Below are 20,780 nucleotides of genomic sequence, written 5' to 3'. Positions count from 1 at the left end.
ATATAATCTATATTAATATAAAGGATAAATTACAACAACTTCCATTGATATTTGTTATAATTACGAATATTATTTAATTATTTAGAAAATTACAAATATTCTCTAATATTCGAAAAAATTATGTAATTGTGTATTTTCTTATTCTTTTTTTAAAAAAATCAAATAGGGTGGATGAAATTTTTTTAAAATTTATAAAAAAATTATCTATTTAATCCAAAATAAATTTAAAATTATAATTTTCAATCCACAAGAATTCATCATAAAAGTAGATGAAAATTTAATGAATTTGACTAATTGTTTGACAATTATTAAAATCAATGAATGTTAATAATTTTTCAAAGAATGAATGGGTATTCGTAATGATGCAAAATTTCATGTGAGATCGTTATAATTTATCCTAATATAAAAAAAAAAAGTGCTTGCACACTAACAAAGGACAATTAATACTGCGGTATTAATTCCTTATAAAATTAATAATACATATCAATTAATAAAATAATTAATTTATTCAATATTTTAAAATTACATTAATTAATAAAATATAAAAAAATATTATTTATTATAGACATGAAAACAACGTATCACGATAATTAATGATAAGAGGCAAATCAAATTCAGAAAACAGTTGGTGAAGCCTGGAAGCATCTTGATCAACCGTCAATCATGTTTGACTAATAAATTATTTTTATTTAATTAAATATTTGTCAATATCATATTATTACTACTCCTGGCTTCTATTTCAAATCCTTTTTATTTCCTTGAATTTGGGATTTTATCTCGCCTTCATTCTCCAATTCGAGTTTTCCTCTTTTCCCAATCCGAATTTTGAAATTGAGATTTTTGCTCTAAGTATGTCTTACGCATATCTTTTCAAGTACATCATTATCGGCGATACTGGTAGTTTCCTCGTTTCTCCCTTTCCCGTTTTCTCGTTTCTGCATTTTCCGATTTCCGATCACTGAATGTTAGTTTCTTGAGTTGCGTCGTTTTATACATTTTTTATACAGTTTTAACAGACTGCTGGAATATTAGTGAGTAGTTTCTTGATTGCCATGGAAATTCTGTTTGCCCCAGATTCCTTTTATTCTTCTTGAATAAGTATGAATGAGTTGATCAGCAGTGTAATTGAGTAGATAAAAATCATATCTTTGTGGGATTTAATTCCCGTCTGCAATATGACTATGCTGTTTATCAAAAAGTTAAAGCTTGACAAGTTAGATGGATTGACATTAATGTAGATTTTTAATCAGTGTTTTGGATATGTGTTTATTTGGACTATGACAATTTCTTGGTAGTAAATAAAGTGATTTTTGGACTGCTGCTTGCATCTTAACCATATATGTTAAGTATTCTGCATCTTTCCAAGCTTTTAGCATCTTCCTTCTGCAGTTGGATTTCTAGCTGATGTGACGTTTAGCTTAAAGAAATCATTTTAGTTATAAGTCAATAGTTAATTTTCTTCCTGAGACTTGGTAAAATATGACTCTTGGTCCCTTTGGCCAACTTCCGTGATAGTTGATACATCTTTCTTTTTGGATGTTCTTGCCACTGATGCTGGAATCTAAACATTACCATCATTGGTAAGGGCAGCCAATTTTATTAAAGGGTGCCAATAATTGTAAAATAAACTCTGATACATGTGATTATGATATGTTCTTTTCAACTCGATTATGATATGATGAACTAGTTACTTGATGAAAGATGTATAAAATGCTTACTGTCGAGAATCGTAAAGAACATCAAGGATCGTTCAAGACACCTTTCATGTTGCACATGCTTAGGTTATGTTAAATTTTATTTCGCTATTGTCTTACATTGAGGTGTCCCTTTGATCATGTAATCTCGTAAAGACCTTCTTGCCTCATGCTGATTTGCCTTATTCTGTTTTTCACCATTTGGTTACTTTAAAGTTTGAGAAAATGTTGCAATTTATGTTAATGTAACACTTACTTTTGCAGGGGTTGGAAAGTCATGCCTTCTTTTACAGTTTACTGACAAGCGTTTCCAGCCGGTGCATGACTTGACTATTGGAGTTGAATTTGGGGCTAGGATGATTACAATTGACAACAAGCCCATTAAGCTTCAAATATGGGACACGGTTAGTTTGGTTTCTAGAACGAAAGATTTTATGCCTCATCGTTTTGTTTAAGCTTACAGTGGTTGATACTGAAATATTTAATGTGATACTGATGCAGTTATTCAGAATGCTGGAGATAGATTTATTATAATTCAGTCTTGGTATTATAGAGGTTTTATTTTATACTACTCCAGTTGCTAGTCGTACTCCTTGAAGCCTGGTGACAGTAATATATTCTAGTACAATCTTTAGGCCAAAACTATAGTGAAAACTAGTCTTCTGAAGCATTGTTTTTTGTTTTGCCTCCTTTTCGAGTTTTGGCAGTGGTGACAATTGATTGCCAATACGGGAGTATTAGTGTGAGAAACATAACATCGAAATGAGAAAGCTACAAAAACAACCATGTTAGCTTCCGACACGATATATCATTAATAACTCTATAATTAATTTCAACCACCAAGTCTGAACTTTGGAAAAGTGTGTAAGATCTGATAATATTACAAAGTCGGATGCAATTTTTGTTTGCCAGCTTAGAATTAAAATAACAATCCAAATAAGAGGTGCTAGAATAGCAGATCCTTTGCATATATTATGAAAATGCTACTAATTTTACATAAAGTTATCTCTTAATTCACTCTGAACTGTTAGTATAAGTGATTTGTCCGTAGCTACACATAAGTTTGTAGGTGAACCTTTTAAAGGTTCTGAAACTGATTCACCATAGGATAAATATTCTAGACCTTAAAAGTTTATTTTGGTTGATATTTACAGGCTGGTCAAGAATCCTTCAGATCCATCACAAGGTCTTATTACAGAGGAGCTGCTGGTGCACTTTTGGTCTATGACATCACTAGGTACCATCTTTGTATATTTCAATGAAGCTTCTGTCACGTTTGTGTATCAGAAACACAAGCATATATCATTATTTGATTTAGATGCCAATCAAAAGTGACGGAGATATTAGGATGTAATGCTGTTTGGCTATCTTTCCATAACTGTGATGAGTTGTTTATCTGAATTCTCTGAAATAAAAATAGGAGAAAATTTAAGCTGAGACAATATACTGGATTCAACAAAGCTGTACATCTTACTTGTGTGGTCTGTTATGCAATTCAACATTACATATCTGACCAGTAAATCCTCTTTTGTGTTATACCTGTCAAGACAGAGGAATGATTTAGCTGAGTTTTCTCTAGTTCTTTCTTCAAAGTACGCTTTCCTACTTGTCAGGAGGGAAACATTTAATCACTTGGCTAGCTGGCTAGAAGATGCAAGGCAGCATGCAAATCCAAACATGACAATCATGCTGATAGGAAACAAATGTGACCTAGCCCACAGGAGAGCTGTTAGCACAGAAGAAGGAGAACAGTTTGCAAAAGAACATGGATTGATTTTCATGGAAGCATCTGCAAAAACTGCTCAAAATGTGGAGGAGGTGATAACACATTTCAGGAACTTAACCTACTTCTATGACTGAGGATTTAAAATTTTTCTATATATGTGTATTTCTCCTTAATATTTTTCATCTGCCAGGCATTTATTAAAACAGCTGCGACAATATACAAGAAGATCCAAGATGGAGTTTTTGACGTGTCAAATGAGGTTAGCTGGTTATGTCTTCTCTTGATAGTTCGATTAATCTTAGTCAAGCAAATATTGGCTTGCTTTTCAGTAGGTTTGCTCTATTGATGTAAATGATCCATCTCCAAGTAAGCAAAGATTTCATGGGCATCACATCAGTTGTTTATTTCTTCAGAATTTTGTTAATTATTCTGGTATTTTGGTTTGTGGGAATGGTTAAGAAAAGATGGTGGTTTTTCACTAATCGCTGTCCTTGTTGTTTGATAATTTTATAAGTTACTCTAAGATTCAAATGCATCATGTTAGATAATAATCGAACATCTTGTTTCATTACTTTCTGTCTGTTAATTTTTCTACATTTTTTTTTCCTTATTTCATTGGATCATGACGCCATCTTGTATTTGTTTCTTTCCTTTGCAGTCTTATGGGATAAAAGTTGGTTACGGTGGAATTCCTGGCCCTTCTGGTGGGAGGGATGGTTCTTCCTCTCAAGCTGGAGGTTGCTGCAGTTGAGATTTGTTTGTAAGCACTTGCTGCAACATTCTTTCTGCTCTTCTGCACTTCCATGTCTATACTCGACGACTTTGAATTGCAGCATTACCCCTTGATTTGTTTCGGATATCTTACTTGTTCCACTTGACTGTTAATTTCACTATAGGTTTTGATACGTTGTACAAAGGAGCAGATGGTCAGCTTGTGCTGTGAGAAACGCATACATTTTGCTAAGTTGGCAAATTTGCAAATAACAGTCAAATTGTGTTGTATCCTGGCTTCATATTTGTGGTAGTTGAAATGAAAATCCAGTGTAATTATAGTTTTTCCTCCCTTTCAAATTTGTGTTATTATTTAAACCTATTGGATGTGATGTGGATCACTGTAATTGCAATAGTTACTTGTCTTTCTTTTCCCCTCCTAAAAACCCCCATTCTCCTCTTCATTGTTGTTGGCGCTCTGACTAATATACTGAATCCTTAGCATCTGCTGGTAAACGTACAATAAATAAGTTCCTATTCCCTATGCTGACATAGTTGTTGACAAAGTATTACTATAAAGAATGTGCTTATTATCCTAATGACAACGTATATAACCATTATAATGACACCCAAATACTAAGATATTCTCCATGTATGAAAGCTTAACAGTTCTTTCCCCGGCCAAGAAAGAAGAACAAAAGGAAAAGAAGGCAGAATAGAGAGCAATTTAATCCCTCCAAAAAAATGGGAGCAAAAGACACAATTACTGGGAGCTCTTTGTAGACTGATGCTATATGCATGATATGATACATATACCAATGTTCATCGGCCAATCCCTTTTTTTTGTTTTCTCTCTTTTAAACCCTTGATTTACAAAGTGTTTTCCCCTTGATTTGTCCAATTGAAACAATGTTTGGGTAGAACAGAAAAAGTGAAAAAGATAAATAATAAATGATATAGGCATGGAAAGAGATATGGAAGGAGAGGCAGAGAGCTGTCTTCTCTACTTGGTAAAAGGGCGTGACGGATGGTGTGCATTTCTACGCATTCTGCGTGTACGTAAAAACGGTTTTTAATTAGCTCTATATCACTTGGCGTGTGAGCCCAAAAGCCATCAAAGCCTAAGGAGAAACCACTTAAAACGGAAGTTAGCCCGCAAACAAGAAGAGGAAAACGCAAGGTAATCCCCACGCCCATTAACATCCTCTTCTTCTTTATTTCAATTCATCACTCTTTTCTCATTTCTTGAAATGAATCAATGTATTTACTCCCTATTCGACGTTGATTCTTGGAGATCCACTTGTGCATTAAGGTTGTTGTAATGAAGTTGTGTTGATTTCTTCGTGTTTTCAGATACTAACAAGAATGGAGATGGAGAACACTCAGAACAGGAAGAGAACAAGGGATCAAGGAGATGAGAACAGAGACTCCCACAAAGGGAAGAAACCAGAAAGCATCAGTTCCATGGCTGAATATTCCTCGTGCAATGATGAAAAGGGCTATGAATTCCGTGATGGCGTTGGAGTTTTCGATTTTCCATGGCTCAAAGAGGGCGTGATATTCAAAGCAGACGAGTACTTGGATCCCGACGAGAAGTTTGCACCGTCGTCGTATCTGGATGATCAAGTTCCGGGGACATTTTCTGCAAATCTTGATCAATGCTGTGTGCAAAATTCACTTGTTTCTCCAGACATGGGTTGTAGTAATTTACATGAGAAAGAATTAGATGATGACAGGTTCTTGCGAGTCGATGATCTGGAAACGGTCGACTACTGCATTTGGAGCTGTGTCATCGATCAGCCTCTTGATGTTGGTTTGATCAGCAAGGGTTAGGACTTAGGCGTACAGCCGAAATTACGGTGAAGACCGTGAAAAAAGTAGTTAATTTTTTTGCGGAGAAACTAAGGAACCGCGTTTCTTGTGGCTTTGTGTCCCAGAAGAGATGAAGTCCGGAGTTGCCTTGGCCATGTACCTACACATCAGATGAAACCAGGCAAGGCACATGTCTGAAGAAGTTAAATTGGTGGTTCCGAAATAAGAGCGGCATCATCATATGCATATGCATATGGATACAAGGATGTTGGTGTTGGTGTTGATTGGGATGATGATGTCCCGATCATTATGATGTTACTGTTAGCCCCATGATTGTAGCTTGTAGGGCACTATATATATATATATAGTGGTGTAATAATACCATTTTTGTACCATGATAGATTATACTATTTTAATACACTTCCATCAGCTGTATTAATTAAAATGATGATGGCCTTAATTACCAGCATTGCCTTTCTCTTAAAGAAAAGATCCATATACTCAACTCTCCTGCAACCACTGTCTCAAAAAGCATCTCAAAATTAATAACTTCACATCTAAGTTATTTAGCAACACATGGAATGTATTTATTGTTATTATTATATAATTGAATAAGTATATGTATATGTGTATGTGTGTGGTTAGGTTGGCATCAGCAAAAGAGTTTAAAGAAAAATCTGTATTTACTCTCAATTCACTTATTATTGACTTATTGCAGGTTAAATAAATATTTCTTGAGTAAATTATCTTTATACATTTTCACATATTAATATGTATGGTGGGGAAGTATATCTTGACTTTATAGGGTATTTTGATTAGAAAGATTTGTTTGACCTCCAATAAGTAATTTGTAAGTCTAATGCATGTGAAAATAGCACGAGTCCAATAAGTTTGGAGTTTCGTTTTAGGTTTGGGCCAATAAGTGTAAAGACCTGAAAAAAGTAACATACAAAACAACACGTTAGCACTCCAACGCCCAAGTTAGTATTTGATTTAAAAGAAGATAATCGTAAAAAATAAAATCTAACAAGAAATCGAGATAGGGTGATTGAATTGTCAGAAGTGCTATGCTAAATTCACAAAAGAATGCTTGATGAAAGTTGATGATAATGCTCGAGAGTCTGGAAGGTATCCCCCACCTAAGGGACCAAACTTTTATTTATAGAGGAGTATCCCCTTGCAATGGGAGGCTGCACATCTCCCTTTATTCTTGAAGAAAAAGATTAAGGGTGGTTTATATAAGTCAAATATGTTTTTATCTTCTGTTAAAATTAATTTTGACCGCATATATTTCAATCGACGAAAATCCCTTACTAGCGAGGACTTCTAGGGAGTCTCAGTCGCTGCAGCATCCAAATTTCTGGGGGAACCTCCCTTTGAACTGTACCTTCCAGGCTAGCGAGGAGGTACACTTGGCAAGCTAGACGTACACCACGTGGGGGCGGCTAAATGTGAACTCCGGGCTAGTCATCCTTGTCGGGCCATGTTTCTAAGCTGAATTCATGGATGTCTTGGGCTCCTAACCTCCTTCCTGGGCCGACTCTAGTGATGCTCTGAGCTGGTACCCTTCTTCCTGGGCTGCTAAGCTTTAGCTAAGTTTTTCTTAAGTCATATGCATCAAAGTCAATTGGGGTAAACATGAATTTTATTTTAATTTTTTTATCGATATCAGTAATTTTGATAAATTTTATGCAATAAAGAGATCTATTATTAAATTTAATTTTACAAATCAGTATATGTTGTAATTACATCGACATGAAGAGGGCAACCGACGCTGGAGTCCAAATCAGGGGTCCCGTTTCCTAAATTACGCAGCAAAACTTTAATAAAGCGCATAATTGATGGATGATAATCATCATCAGCGCACCTTTCAGTGTAAGATTATGATTTGATGATGGAATTATATATAAATTGTACCACTGTGGACCTCCACCAAATATTCGAAAATCAGCAACCTTCACTTGATGATACTTATGAGATGACGATGATGATGATGATGATGTGGGGGCAGCAGACATGAAGATGATCATATTAGGAACGAAGTATTGAAGAATAATACGTATATCAACATTTACTATTTCTGATTAAGCATATGTAGCACATTCAAATATGTTTGTTCAATTAATTTTAAAATTATAAAAAAATAATATTATTTAAAAATAGATTAAATTAGATAAATAAATATTGAAAAATATAAAAATAATTAAGAGAAAATATTGAAAAAAAAAAACTAAGAGAAGAAAAAGAACATATAAGTCGAAAAGAGAGAGGAAAAAAAGAATAATAAAATATTAAAAATAAAAAAATAACAAATCATAAAATTAAAAATATCAATAGGATGCTTTTCAATCATACAAAAAATATACATAATTCTATTGGTACGTATATTTTATTTTAGTGGTAATTCAATAATAGACACACTTTAATTACACAAATTCTTTTGGCCCCTTCTTTGACTAAGAGCTACATTTATCAAGAAATTAATTTTGTAAAATTAATGAGCATTTTTAGTACATAACATCGAGTTATATTTTACTACAAAACACAATTAATTGCGCAATTTATTTCCGGCCCTTCTTTGACTAAGTCAGATATATGTGTATTTTGATGTAACTATCATAACAAAATGTAAGAAATTTAGGGTACAGGAGTCGAATTCTATGTCAAAATTATGGGTTTATCTATGATGATATTATATAGTATTTGGATTTATCATTTCAATAGTTATATAATTTTTTGTTGAAGCAGTCATACATATTGATGTCTGTGAAATTAGTATGGGTCCAATAAGTTTGGACTTCTGTACTGGACTTGGACCAACGAATAAAAGAACTTAAGAAACGGAATCTGCAAAGTAACACATTAACACTAATAAGCATAAAAAAGTAAATCGTAATTAAGAATCGAAATATGATGTACAAATTCGTAAAGGAAAATTCGTGTTCAAAACGCAAGGAGTGCAAACTGAAAATTGACAGCAAGAGTTTTAGTTTCGAAAATATCTCCACTTGGGGATCAAACCTGCAAGTTCCCAATCTGCAAGGAACTCCTCTTATATTCCATATTGGTTAGAAGGTATACTTAGTGGTACAAATATATGCCACATGTGCGTCGTAGGGATATTTAAACATGGGTCTTGGCCTGATTATTGCTAGTTGAGCCATATTTTCCTTCTAGGTCCTTAAATATCTTAAATGATCACTCATTCACGGACTGTTGGATGGTTTACGAGGGGCTCCGGACCCATTTAGTCTTCTTTGGGCCATAATTCCTTGGTCATATGCATCACATATCATTAAATCATATATAAGTTACAAAATGATTTCTGAGATAAAGGGTTGGATTTTTTATTTATTTATTTTTATTGTTTTGGGGGTTTACGGATAAAGGATTGGATGGAAATAGTAATTGTAATGTAGTATTCATATGAAGAAGGGAAGTGGAGAACAGTGAAGGAAAGGTAAAATACACGCGATCATACCCTCATTCATTCATTATTATTGTTATTATGATATGATATGGATTACTTGCAGATTTTGCTTATTGATAATTAAGGATTGTAGAAAACTATGATGTAATTAATCTTCTGGTGGTAGGTTTTTTTGTGTGATGTAATAGTGATGATTTTTGTCCTACGAACAGAAAAAGCTAAACCTAAAGACGAGTGAGGAAAGAAAAATGTAAAATAAGAAGGGGAGAAGAGAACAACACGCGCTCCCGCACACCACTCATCTTACATCCACATCAGGAAGCTATAAATATATATACATATATATTTAATTTTTTTAATCTTCCTTGTTCTTTCTTGTTGCTCAGTTTTACTTGGATTCTTTTCCTCAGAGTGTGGGTTTAAAATTGTTTCTTGTTTCTGAATTATTATTAGTTGTTTCTTTTTGATGGGACAATGTCTCTGTGTGTGTGTGTGTGTGCTGTTTTTGAACTGATGTAAAGAATATTCTACCTGCAGATATCTCTTTTTGTTAACCGAGAGTCGCGTATAATTTCTGGGGTTTTCTTTAACCGGGATTTCCGACATCTTTTCTTGTTTCTTTACAGTAGAAGTTTATCCCAGAATTTTAGAAAGCAGTGTACCCTTATTGAAATCTTGGCCGCTATTTCCCTTTAGTGGGTATGTCTGAATTCATGTGTTTTGGCGCAAAGGTTTAGTTTTGAGAGTTGAAACCTTCAAGTTTGTTTAGTGGGACGGTTGAGCGCTTGGGGAACAGAAAATGAGGATGAAGCTCAGAAGATCAGTGCTTTTCTTGCTGTTGGTGACGGTTTTTGCCCCTATTGTACTCTACACCGACACTCTTGGAGCGTATTTCACTTCGTCTTCTTGTAATGTTCCTTGTTCCAGTTGCTTTATGCTTTAACCCATGTTCTTGGTTTTCTTGATATTCTTTGTTGCGTTCTTGGTTGATTTCTGTTTTCCTTTATGTGTTTACAGCTCGGAATGAATTTGTGGAAGATGTTTCAGCCTTTGTAAGTCTTTCTCGATTTCTTTGTTTTTGACTTCTAGCTTTGTGATTTGTGCTTTTTTGTATCCTTTTCAAGAGGGGATGTGAGTTCTTGGATTTCTTGATTGTAGACGTTTGCTGGTGAAGTCAGGCCATTAAATGTGCTACCTCAGGTAATATGGCTTTCTTGAATTCCTTTTATTTCCTTTCCTGGGGTGTCCTATTTTTGTAGAAATTTTAGATCTTTGTTTTTTAATTGAAATCGCTGTTTGGCTGATAGGAATCGTCCGCCACTTTGAAAGAACCATTAGGCATAGTTTATTCGGAACATTCAACTGAATCAAGTTCCAATCACTCTGATGATTCAGCCAGAGAAAATGCTCGCATTACTAGACAGCTCGCTGGAGGTCTTTATTTACTTCACATTTTCCTTTTCCCTTGGATACTGAATACAATTCTGGGTTATGGTTCATTCAACTTATGGAATTGATGACAGAATCGGGAGAAGATGGGATTGCAAGTGCATCCAATTTGCGCACTAGAAGTGGCGAGAACCAGTCTTTGGATGAGAATCCTATAAGACAGGTGACAAATGAGGTGCATGAGTCTGCCGTGGAGACGAGGGGAAAAAGTCCAGAGGGAACTGAATCGACTGGGAATATAAGTAGAGTGGTTGGAGAAAACGATGTCGAAAAAGAAATTAGTTCAAAGCACTCTGAGGGCACATCTGAAAACGTGTCAAACAAAATGGTAAGATTGGTATTTGTTGTTACGTCTCTATGACTGTTAGAAGAGCTGGTGGGATTTCAAAGTATCTCTGCCCTTGGACAGCTAACGATGCTCTTGTAGTTTATTCTAGAAACAGACACCAAAGACCTTCTGTTTGAACATTGGCTGGTTTTTTCTTTCTGTTTTATTCTTCTTTCTTTCCAGGAACTAAAACATCCAGAAAACTCTTCCCAAACCTCTGGCAAAGATATTTCAAGAAAACAAGTGAAGTCTAGAAGCGAGAGACATAAAGAACAGACTGTCTTACCAGATGCTCATGTTCGTCAGCTTAAGGACCAACTTATTCGTGCAAGGATTTATCTTTCCCTCTCAGCAACTCGAAACAATCCTCACTTCATAAAGGAGCTGAGGTTGCGTATGAAAGAAATTCTACGAACACTTGGAGAAGCCACCAAGGACTCTGAGCTGCCAAGAAAGTTAGTTTAATTGTCGGATGTGCATCACACTTAATAGTTCTTAGGACATCACAAAATAATACTGATGAAAATGGCACATTGATGTCGGCATTTTTCTTTTTATTTTTGATTTCTGGGATGATTGGAGCATATCAAATTCCTGTCCTCTTTATTTGTTTAGTCTTTCATGTAGTTTTATGTTTCTCACGGTTTTGGATTTTGGTTGAATTCAGTGCCCTTGAGAAGTTGAAAGCAATGGAGCAAACACTATTACGAGGCAAACAAATACAAGATGATTGTGCTACAGTGGTAAAGAAACTTCGTGCAATGCTTCATTCCACTGAGGAGCAGCTCCGGGTCCACAAGAAGCAGACCTTGTTCCTGACACACTTAACTGCCAATACAATGCCTAAAGGACTTCACTGTCTTCCTCTGCGCCTTTCAACTGATTATTTCAAGTTGAACAAATCTCAACGGCATTTCCGGAACGAGGAACAATTAGATGATCCCAAGTTATACCACTATGCATTGTTTTCAGATAACGTATTGGCAGCGGCAGTTGTTGTCAACTCAACAATAACCCACGCAAAGGTGAAAGGATACTTTTCTAGTACAAAAAAATTATAAGTGTATTCTTTTTTAATGTGATTGATACATTAACTGAAGGGTCCTTCTCTTGTATGTCATTCATTCGATCATTCAAATTCTGATGTTATCTATTTTTGTATTGTGATCAGGATCCTTCAAAACATGTCTTCCATATTGTCACTGATAAGCTCAACTACGCTGCTATGAGAATGTGGTTTTTGGCCAATCCTCCTGGTGAAGCAACAATACAGGTCCAGAATGTTCAAGAGTTCACGTGGTTAAATTCAAGTTACAGTCCAGTTCTTAGGCAGTTAGGTTCTGCCTCCATGATTGATTATTACTTCAAGAGCCGTCGAGCTGAACCTGATTCTAACTTGAAGTTTAGAAATCCAAAATACCTCTCTATCATGAATCATCTACGCTTTTATCTACCAGAGATCTTTCCGAAGCTGGACAAGGTTTTGTTCTTAGATGATGATATTGTAGTCCAGAAGGATCTCACTGGCCTATGGTCTCTTGATCTAAAGGGAAAAGTCGTTGGAGTAGTTGAAACATGTCGAGAGAGTTTTCACCGGTTTGACCGTTACCTCAATTTTTCAAACCCTCTGATTTCTGAAAATTTTAATCCTCGTGCTTGTGGATGGGCATTTGGAATGAATATCTTCGATCTGGACGAGTGGAGGAAGCAAAATATTACAGAAGTATACCACAAATGGCAGAACCTGGTAAGTTCCATTTTACTTCCGCCAAGTAAATTCTGTGCATGAAAGAATTTCGTTTTCAATTCACAGTTGAGCTAACCTACTGGACCAATCTTATCCTTACATCTTAGAATCTGTACATATGAAATAAGGCCTAGAATTGCATGTAGAACCTAAGATCTCAATTGTTAAAGTTATGCCATGTTCACTGAATCAAAAGTGTCTTTTATGCTCAGAACCATGACAGGCTGCTCTGGAAACTGGGGACTTTGCCACCCGGTCTGATAACCTTTTGGAACCGGACTTATACTCTTGACAAATCTTGGCATGTCTTGGGACTTGGTTATGATCCAAATGTACCTCAAAAGGATATTGAGCGGGCAGCAGTTATACACTATAATGGCAACTTGAAACCCTGGCTTGAGATAGGCATACCAAAGTTCCGAAACTATTGGGCGAAATTTGTCGATTATGAGCATATATATCTGCGGGAATGCAATATCGCTCCTTAGATGCCATGTGATGTTTCTTCTTCAGAGATTTTCTGGATTGCCTGAGCCATTTAGATTGCAGGTCTGTCCACTGTGTCAGTTGGTTTAACTTTGAGAATCGGCTCATAAGCTATTTAGGTATATAATTCCATAGTGGAGAAAATAGGAACTTAGATATGGATCCTATACATCCATTTTTGGTCTTGATTGTTGCAGAGCTCCTGAAATGCACTTGCATTTGTAAATGGTTCAACACATAGACCCCCACCCACTGCACACCTCCCAAGAACGAACCTGAATTCATATTCTTTTGTTGCTCAGATCATTCACAGTTGTGTGTTACCTTAAACCTGTACATGTCGTGATTCTGTTGGTGTCACTTTGTTGGTGGTGCATTTTCAACAGCCGTTTCCTTGGCACAAGTCATGGGTCGCTTGTAGCGTGTGTTCGTGTCAGTTGAGATAAATCACTGGACAGATGGTGTTTTTATCGATGTACCCAGTCTTGGCTAACTCAAAAAATTATTCGTGGTTGTATTTATCTTCAATTTTGTTGCCCACATTGTTGCCTTGTCAGCATAAGTAGCAATTCATATAATGAAGTGGCGTTTTTGCCTTGCACTTTGATGTATGCAAGTAATATGCATGGAGCCTATATACAGGCTGTGGCGAAAGCTACAGCATGGTTGTGGGCAACTGCTGACGATTTTGGTTTTGGATTTGCGTTATTGGGCGAACGTTTATCATGACTTGTGACGCCAGAAGGATCCAGCTTGTTCACGTGTCTCTCCTCACCATCATAAATGTATCGATCAAATTAAGAATACATCCCCCAGTTGCTGGCGTTGTATGATTGTGATGTTGGGCCCATGGAACTCGTACTGGGTGTACAGATGAACGACGTATATCCTCGAAATTTAGAAATGTGTATATCTTTTAGTGTGTGTATGGATAAACGACCCATATCCTTTAAATCTAGAAATGTGTCAATCATCTATTTATTTGATGTATTGTGCACTGATGTAAGGCACGGAGTAAGAAAACTAGGTCCTGTTGACTGTATAAGAATTCACTGAATTCTCAGAGGGGAGGATATCATTTTTAATTGCGCTAACTTTCATGAAGATTATTGTAATTATAATTTGGGATAATCCAATGTTTTTTTAACTTCTATCGCTTGAACTTTTTTAGAGATGAAAAGTCGAAAGGGACTTTTTGTAATTTGAAGAGAAAATATGATATGATTTCTAATTATGCTATATATATAAAATTAGAATGATTATTCAAAGTAATATCAAAACCTCATGACATTTACATTGTAAGACAACTCATACTCTCATGATAAAAGATATGCTAATTGTATATCTTGCCCGCATCGTAATCTAGGTGCATTTTATTGGATGATATCCACCCTGGTCGGAGAGAAGTCGTCTTTTTCTCTAGTTGATGATGCAGAGGAGGTTTAGGGATCAGCTTCGTGCAAGAGCTTCTCGGGCAGCATCATCTTCAAATAATTGTTCCACTGGGAATCAAGGCATCCTTGATTACAGTGACAATGCCACTCTTGATGAAGTAACCTTCCGTCTCTCTTGCTGCTTCTTGCACATTATCACTGTTGATGATCTGAGGGAGTGATAAGATAGGCATCAGGCAAGTAGCATAGTTTCAATGTGTAACAAGTCATCTTTAGCAAAAACGGAAACGCTGTTTGTTGATAGACAATCAAATGGTTGTAAATATCATATTCACATATGTGAGGAAGAGCTTCTATCAAGTACTCGTGCATGAATTCTTATACGGTAGACATGCCTCAATGTCATGAAAATGGTGTAAGAAATAGAACTAACCCTCACGTCTTCTCCAACACGAGCATTTTTGTCGATTATTGCCCGCTTGATGTGGGAATTCTTGCCAATACCAATTGGAACGCCACCTCTCGCTGCTAGGAGTTTTCTGTCTGCATCAGTCTGGTGCAAGAGTCATTAACAGCTCGGTCGTAGAATGTTGGATTAATATGTCAACGAATCACTTTCCCGAGACTAAGCAAGTGCAGTTGTATTTGAAAAGATTACCTCATAATAGTCTGCTCCCATCAACAGGGTGTCTTCAATGATTGCACCCTCCGAGATGCATGATCGGAGACCAATTACAGAATGGTGAATCTTACAGTTCTGAGAAGTTAAAAGAGAGCATTTAAATTACTGATCATCCTTCGCGTTCATCGTTCAGAATGATCCAAGTTGCTATATTCTGTCAAACAATTTTGTGATATCTCTTTCTGTATCATGTGTATGTTCAGATCGAAGAAATCTTACCTTTATGACACAACCCTCACCAATAACACTGTCGGTAACATCGGCATTGAGCATTTTGGATGGTGGCAAGTAACGCGGTTGTGTATAGATTGGAGAGGATCGGTCATAGAAACTGCATTGGGTGGACCAATCATATGTAATTGCAAAGCGGAACGGGAATACGGGTGGGCGTGTAAAAATGGTGGGATGTTTTAATCCTTCTCAAAAAGCCATTTAAGGCAGCAACTAACCTGAAATCTGGCACGGGCTTCTTGGTAATCCCTAAATTGGCATTGTAGAATGCTTCAATGGTCCCGATGTCTTCCCAGTAACCATCGTACAGATAGGCCTGAACCTGAAATAAGAAAAGTACTTATTAGGAAATAAAAGAAAGACAAAAGCTTCAATTATTTAGAATACTATTACAAAGTGTTCTTTCTTTTTCAAGACTAAGAACGAAACGATCTTTCATTTAGGATGAATACAGTAACATAGCAGAAATGCCTTAAGATGAGGTTCTTCTCTCTGATTGCGTTTTTTAAAGCATTATTACAGAGATCAGGTCATTTTCATAATCATTCCTTAGAGGAGATTGTCCCAGATTGATTATTATTGAGGAAATTTGAACTCGAAAATCCAATACTAGTACAAATTCAAAAGGATGCGGCCGGCAGAAGAACCAAGTGAACCAACAAAACTGAACCCCATCATCATTGTTCATATAATTTCAGAATACCTTTTATAGTTCAAATGTGGACTTTTCCCAGTGAAGTTCTCTGTCAGAAAGTATAATAGACTCCAAGTTTCGACAAACAGCAGTTGCTCAAATATGACTTACCCTCATACCAATGGAAGTGGCACCAGGAATAACTTCACTTCCAAAATCATTTGCTCCTGGGAATTTTTCTCGTAATAAATTCAGCATCGCTTCCTTACTGAAAACATAAATACCCATACTTGCAATATAAGGCATTTCCTTTGCTCTCTCATCATCAAGACCTAAAATTGTGGTATCAACCTTGCATAATAATGAACCACAAATTAAAAGGAATCAATAGATGGGGTTTTAAACAAAATGAAAAGCCAATAATAATAACATAAGCAAGAGATGATAGTTGGTAGCAGTTTTACCCTCATTGCCTTCAGTTGTTCTCCCTTTGGCTTCTCCGCAAATTCTATTATCCTTCCTTCCTCATCAATCTTCATTAGACCAAATGCAGTAGCACGTTTTTCATCCATTGGCAGTGCCGCAACTGTTATATCAGCATCAGTTTCTCTGTGTGCTTGGATGAATTTCTCATAATCCATCCGATATAAATGATCTCCGGCAAGAACCAGAAATTCAAGAACATCATGTTCTTCAAAAAGCCATAGGTACTGCCTCACAGCGTCAGCTGTACCCTAACAGATCCCGAAAAAAGCAACAGACAAAAGAATCTCTACATTTAGTAGCTCATATCTGGTCAAGTCAACAACAAATGGTTACGGAATATATCAAGGTTTTGCTGGGAGAAGTAGGGATTTCAGACAGTGGATGAGCAACCATCATCATATATTTAGAAAAAAGAAAGTCAAGTGGGTGATGTCCTTATTTCTTACCTGGAACCAGTTTGGATTTTCTGGGCTTTGCTGGGCAGCAAGAACTTCAACAAACCCTTCATTCTTATAGCCACCCATATTACTTGCATAGGCCCGTGATAAGTGACGATTAAGAGAGGCAGAGTTGAATTGAGTAAGTACATAGATCTTGGATATGTTGCTGTTCAAACAATTACTAACAGGGATGTCAATTAACCGATAATTTGCACCCAAAGGGACAGCAGGTTTTGCTCTTTTCTTGGTAAGTGGATATAGCCGCGTGCCAGCTCCACCTCCTAGAATGATACCCAGAACACTCTGCATGAGCGAACCATCAAAAGATTGGTCGAAACCGTCGAATTGAGATAAAGAACGTAGGGGTTAAGAGACACAAGTCAAAATTTGATAAGTTTCTGTTTGTTAAAGCCAAACTATGATCTCATTAACCTATAGAGTCATTAGGTGAAATGCATATGTTTAAGACCAAAGGCATTTCAGAAGAACGAAAAGCATTAAGGCATTTTGTCAGAATTCTTTAGGACCTTCATATATATGCATAATTACATTAAGTTCGGCGAAACTGACAGAACACTCTTAATATCTCCAGTTAAATGTCTAAATACTTTATGCACCTAACAAGATATATAATGAATAAACCAAGATAAACAGAATCATACTCCCTTTTTATGGAAACATAAGAAGCAAAACTCATGATTCATCCGCACCATGCATATCAATAACATAAAGCCAAGATAGAAATAGTGAAGCTACTCACAGTAGTATTGAATCTAAAACATACTCTTGAAAAACTGTAATACAAGAAAATCTAGTCAGCTAATACATCACATACACAACCAACAATTTCAAGAAGATCGACAAAATGCTACTCAGCAACTGCACCACACACACACATTGACAGAGAGAGAGATAACGTACAGTGCTGGCATCAGGATCCAGACAAGTCTGAGAAGAGTTTGAATCAGAAACAGCTTTCGGAGAAACCACATGGGCAGCAGGCAATCTGCGTCTGCCACTGTTGTTTCCAAGATTCACGCTCACAGCACCACCAAAAAGCTCCGATTTGGAGAAAGTAATGGTGGGATTACAATGTAATTTGGTCTGCCCACTTATTTCAGAAGATGAAGAAATTGGAAGCCCAGAAACTCGGCTGAAGCCAATCGGCGATGACGATGCCACGGCCGCCATTGGCATTTTCACCCGCCCGCACCAACCCGCGTGCAGATGAATGGGGATTAAGCCCCACTTGTAATATTACTGCAATTTGATTGAAATGAAAATCTTGATCACTTCACAGGTAATAGTGTAGTAATTGTAGATAAGAAACAGGAGTATGAATTAGAATTATGGGTATTAATTGCGTACTTAGAAGTGTATGTTGAGGAATGAACGAATGAACAGAGAGGAACTGAGAAGGAAGATCTTTCGATAACGACTTTGAGCTTTGAGCCAATACACGCCACTTATTTTATTTTGCGTTAGTATTTTTATTTTTATTTTTTTTTCCTATGCCGCATTCACATTTCTCCTTATTAAGAGAGAGAAGAATACAGTTTTGTCCTGGGGAGAAAAAATATTTTCACTCACAACACGTATTTTGTTATAAGCGATATTAATTTTTTTTTTTTTTTGGGTAAATGTAATTTTCATTAAGTAAAAAGAAGTACAATAGCACAATACAACTTGCGTAATCTAAGCAGTTTTCTCGACAGGCCAAGGAATCTGTCATAAGCGATAAAGCGCACAAGTGCTAATAACAGTAGGTAACTCTACACTAAGAATCCTCTGCTGCACATCTCAAACCATCAGCGGACCCACAGTACGTATATCTCTTGTACTCCATCAAATCATTTAATGTTGCGCTCACGCCAGATATGGTACACACACGAGGTCAAAAGAGCGCGGTAGGCCCTAGAAATATAGTGTTTGCCTCTCCATCTGCGAGCAGCCCATAAGACGTCAGTAGTCCAAGCTCGATTTGGACAATCAAATCAAAGTGTGAGTCGAATCACCCTCAAGCAGCCATGCGAATAAGTGCAGTAAAAAAAAAAATGATCATGGGTCTCATTAGCACCATCAGAACATAGTACGCAATAACTATTAAGATGAGCCAACCAAGGCTTATCCATAGTAGATAGTCTACCAAAGATCGCCAGCCATAACACAAAAGCATGTTTAGGGGTTTTGAAGCGGCCCAACAATAGTGAAGACCAATCTACTTTGGATCCTTCACCCCGTAGTGAACAAATCATCATAACAACTGTTAGTTATGTATTTCTTGACCGCCAAATGATACTATCAGCGAATGCAAGAGCTATAGGGAGTGAATGTCAGTGATAGAGGACCAACACCATTGCCCATCTAGAAGGAAAACTTCAACCTTGTCCGTCTCCATAGTGTTTATAAGTCGAGGGCCCTGTGGGAACTGCTGGATGAGTGGACCAAGATCATACCAAGAATCGTGCCATAGCGAAACATTGTTCCATTTCCTATATAATAATGAATAAAAGGCCGGAGCAAAGGCCGTAGCCAAGGAGTTTCCTCCAACCCCAAGAACCCTGAGGGGCCGTCCAGATAGTAACATTTACGATAGATCCAATCAACCCAAATCGAAGCTCAGTTGCTGCAAATAATCTGCCACAATTTGAGTCCTATAAGTGTGCGGTTAAGAGTAACAATATCTTGAATCTCTTGACCACCTTCATCAATAGGAGATATTAATCTTTTTATTATATCAATAATATTTTTAAATTATTTGTTTATTTTTTATGAAATATAATGTGTTATATAATTTATTCCTATTTATTTTTTACATTCATTCACAACCCAATACAACTTAATTATCCAAACAAATCGATAATATATTTTACTGAAAAATATTTATTTGTAATTTTTTAATATAAAATATTTATTTTAAGCAACCTCTAATAATTTTCTATTTAAAAAAATGATAAAAAGGAACACCCCTTCCTAGTGAAAATTACATAAGAGAAAGGAGTTAATTGGGCATCTCTAATTTACATTTACATGGCCAAAAAATGGGATTATTATGAGCATATAATTGGTATCATCTTCATTCTGCAGCTGTAACTTAAATTATTACCATTTTTAATTTGCACCCTGTTTCTTTTTCTTTTTAGATTCGGATGTCTGCTTACCTTTCTTATGCGTTGGACATCAATTACAAATAGTAATGTGTTTAAAAAATACACGGGTCTAATAAATATGAACTAAATTCTAAAAAAGGGATTTGAAAAAAAAAAAGTGTTAGCATTTCGACGCGCCAAGTTAGTATTGAATTTGAAATTGAATAAAGTCAAAAAGTAAATAAATGTGATTGAAAATCGAGATATGATAAATAATATGTGTGAAAAAATACAAGAACACATGATAATATGCTTGTAGTGTGCTTAGAGAGTAAGAGCAATAGTTTAGAGAGTAAAAGATGTATGAGGAACGTGAGGGGTGTTGTTCAAAGTGTGATAAAGGTCTCAAAAAGGTATGAGAGACGTCCTAGAGTGTGGGAG

The 20,780-nt window shown here is 36.2% G+C and overlaps 3 protein-coding genes across 5 annotated transcripts; 2 read left to right on the top strand and 1 right to left on the bottom strand.

Annotated features, from left to right (window-relative positions):
* The first annotated feature begins 725 nt into the window (after nt 1-725).
* LOC105175208 (ras-related protein RABB1c) lies at nt 726-4,593 on the top strand. The gene is made up of 7 exons (XM_011097569.3): nt 726-897; nt 1,959-2,098; nt 2,849-2,931; nt 3,308-3,512; nt 3,611-3,679; nt 4,079-4,180; nt 4,317-4,593. The coding sequence occupies exons 1-6, from the start codon at nt 852-854 to the stop codon at nt 4,169-4,171; spliced, it is 636 nt and encodes a 211-aa protein (XP_011095871.1). The 5' UTR covers nt 726-851; the 3' UTR covers nt 4,172-4,180; nt 4,317-4,593.
* Nucleotides 4,594-9,595: 5,002 nt separating this feature from the next.
* On the top strand, nt 9,596-13,911 carry LOC105175206 (putative galacturonosyltransferase 4). 2 transcript variants are annotated; one of them, XM_088876099.1, is made up of 10 exons: nt 9,596-10,072; nt 10,143-10,281; nt 10,391-10,425; nt 10,532-10,573; nt 10,681-10,807; nt 10,897-11,150; nt 11,334-11,605; nt 11,818-12,175; nt 12,322-12,897; nt 13,110-13,911. In XM_088876099.1, the coding sequence occupies exons 2-10, from the start codon at nt 10,173-10,175 to the stop codon at nt 13,383-13,385; spliced, it is 2,049 nt and encodes a 682-aa protein (XP_088732225.1). In that variant the 5' UTR covers nt 9,596-10,072; nt 10,143-10,172; the 3' UTR covers nt 13,386-13,911. The 2 variants fall into 2 exon arrangements, with proteins under 2 accessions (XP_088732225.1, XP_011095868.1); XM_011097566.3 differs by having other exon boundaries at nt 9,596-10,281.
* Nucleotides 13,912-14,604: 693 nt separating this feature from the next.
* On the bottom strand, nt 14,605-18,731 carry LOC105175204 (glucose-1-phosphate adenylyltransferase small subunit, chloroplastic/amyloplastic). Of its 2 annotated transcripts, XM_011097562.3 has the most exons (10): nt 18,619-18,731; nt 18,172-18,510; nt 17,257-17,553; nt 16,789-17,058; nt 16,496-16,675; nt 15,909-16,012; nt 15,679-15,790; nt 15,436-15,534; nt 15,211-15,330; nt 14,605-14,986 (listed from the first exon to the last, which is right to left on the bottom strand). In XM_011097562.3, the coding sequence occupies exons 2-10, from the start codon at nt 18,445-18,447 to the stop codon at nt 14,870-14,872; spliced, it is 1,575 nt and encodes a 524-aa protein (XP_011095864.1). In that variant the 5' UTR covers nt 18,448-18,510; nt 18,619-18,731; the 3' UTR covers nt 14,605-14,869. The 2 variants fall into 2 exon arrangements, with proteins under 2 accessions (XP_011095864.1, XP_011095863.1); XM_011097561.3 differs by lacking the exon at nt 18,619-18,731 and having other exon boundaries at nt 18,172-18,609.
* Nucleotides 18,732-20,780: the final 2,049 nt, after the last annotated feature.

This window comes from Sesamum indicum, linkage group LG12 (genome assembly GCF_026168435.1).
Source record: "Sesamum indicum cultivar Baizhima isolate 11 linkage group LG12, ASM2616843v1, whole genome shotgun sequence".
NCBI classification, from domain to species: domain Eukaryota; kingdom Viridiplantae; phylum Streptophyta; class Magnoliopsida; order Lamiales; family Pedaliaceae; genus Sesamum; species Sesamum indicum.
The sequence above is the reverse complement of the archived record's forward strand: the minus strand, read 5'-3'. Positions and strand labels throughout refer to the sequence as shown.

Excerpts from the sequence above, each read along its gene's own strand:
- LOC105175204 (XM_011097562.3), bottom strand. The coding sequence starts at position 18,447 with ATGCCAATGGCGGCCGTGGCATCGTCATCGCCGATTGGCTTCAGCCGA. Across the intron at positions 17,554-18,171 it reads TGGATCCTGATGCCAGCACT|AGTGTTCTGGGTATCATTCT; the intron begins GTACGTTATCTC and ends TCGCTCATGCAG. Across the intron at positions 14,987-15,210 it reads GTGTTGGAGAAGACGTGAGG|ATCATCAACAGTGATAATGT; the intron begins GTTAGTTCTATT and ends TCACTCCCTCAG.
- LOC105175206 (XM_088876099.1), top strand. The coding sequence starts at position 10,173 with ATGAGGATGAAGCTCAGAAGATCAGTGCTTTTCTTGCTGTTGGTGACG. Across the intron at positions 11,151-11,333 it reads AAAACGTGTCAAACAAAATG|GAACTAAAACATCCAGAAAA; the intron begins GTAAGATTGGTA and ends CTTTCTTTCCAG. Across the intron at positions 12,898-13,109 it reads ACCACAAATGGCAGAACCTG|AACCATGACAGGCTGCTCTG; the intron begins GTAAGTTCCATT and ends TTTTATGCTCAG.
- LOC105175208 (XM_011097569.3), top strand. The coding sequence starts at position 852 with ATGTCTTACGCATATCTTTTCAAGTACATCATTATCGGCGATACTG. Across the intron at positions 898-1,958 it reads CATCATTATCGGCGATACTG|GGGTTGGAAAGTCATGCCTT; the intron begins GTAGTTTCCTCG and ends TTACTTTTGCAG. Across the intron at positions 3,513-3,610 it reads CTGCTCAAAATGTGGAGGAG|GCATTTATTAAAACAGCTGC; the intron begins GTGATAACACAT and ends TTCATCTGCCAG.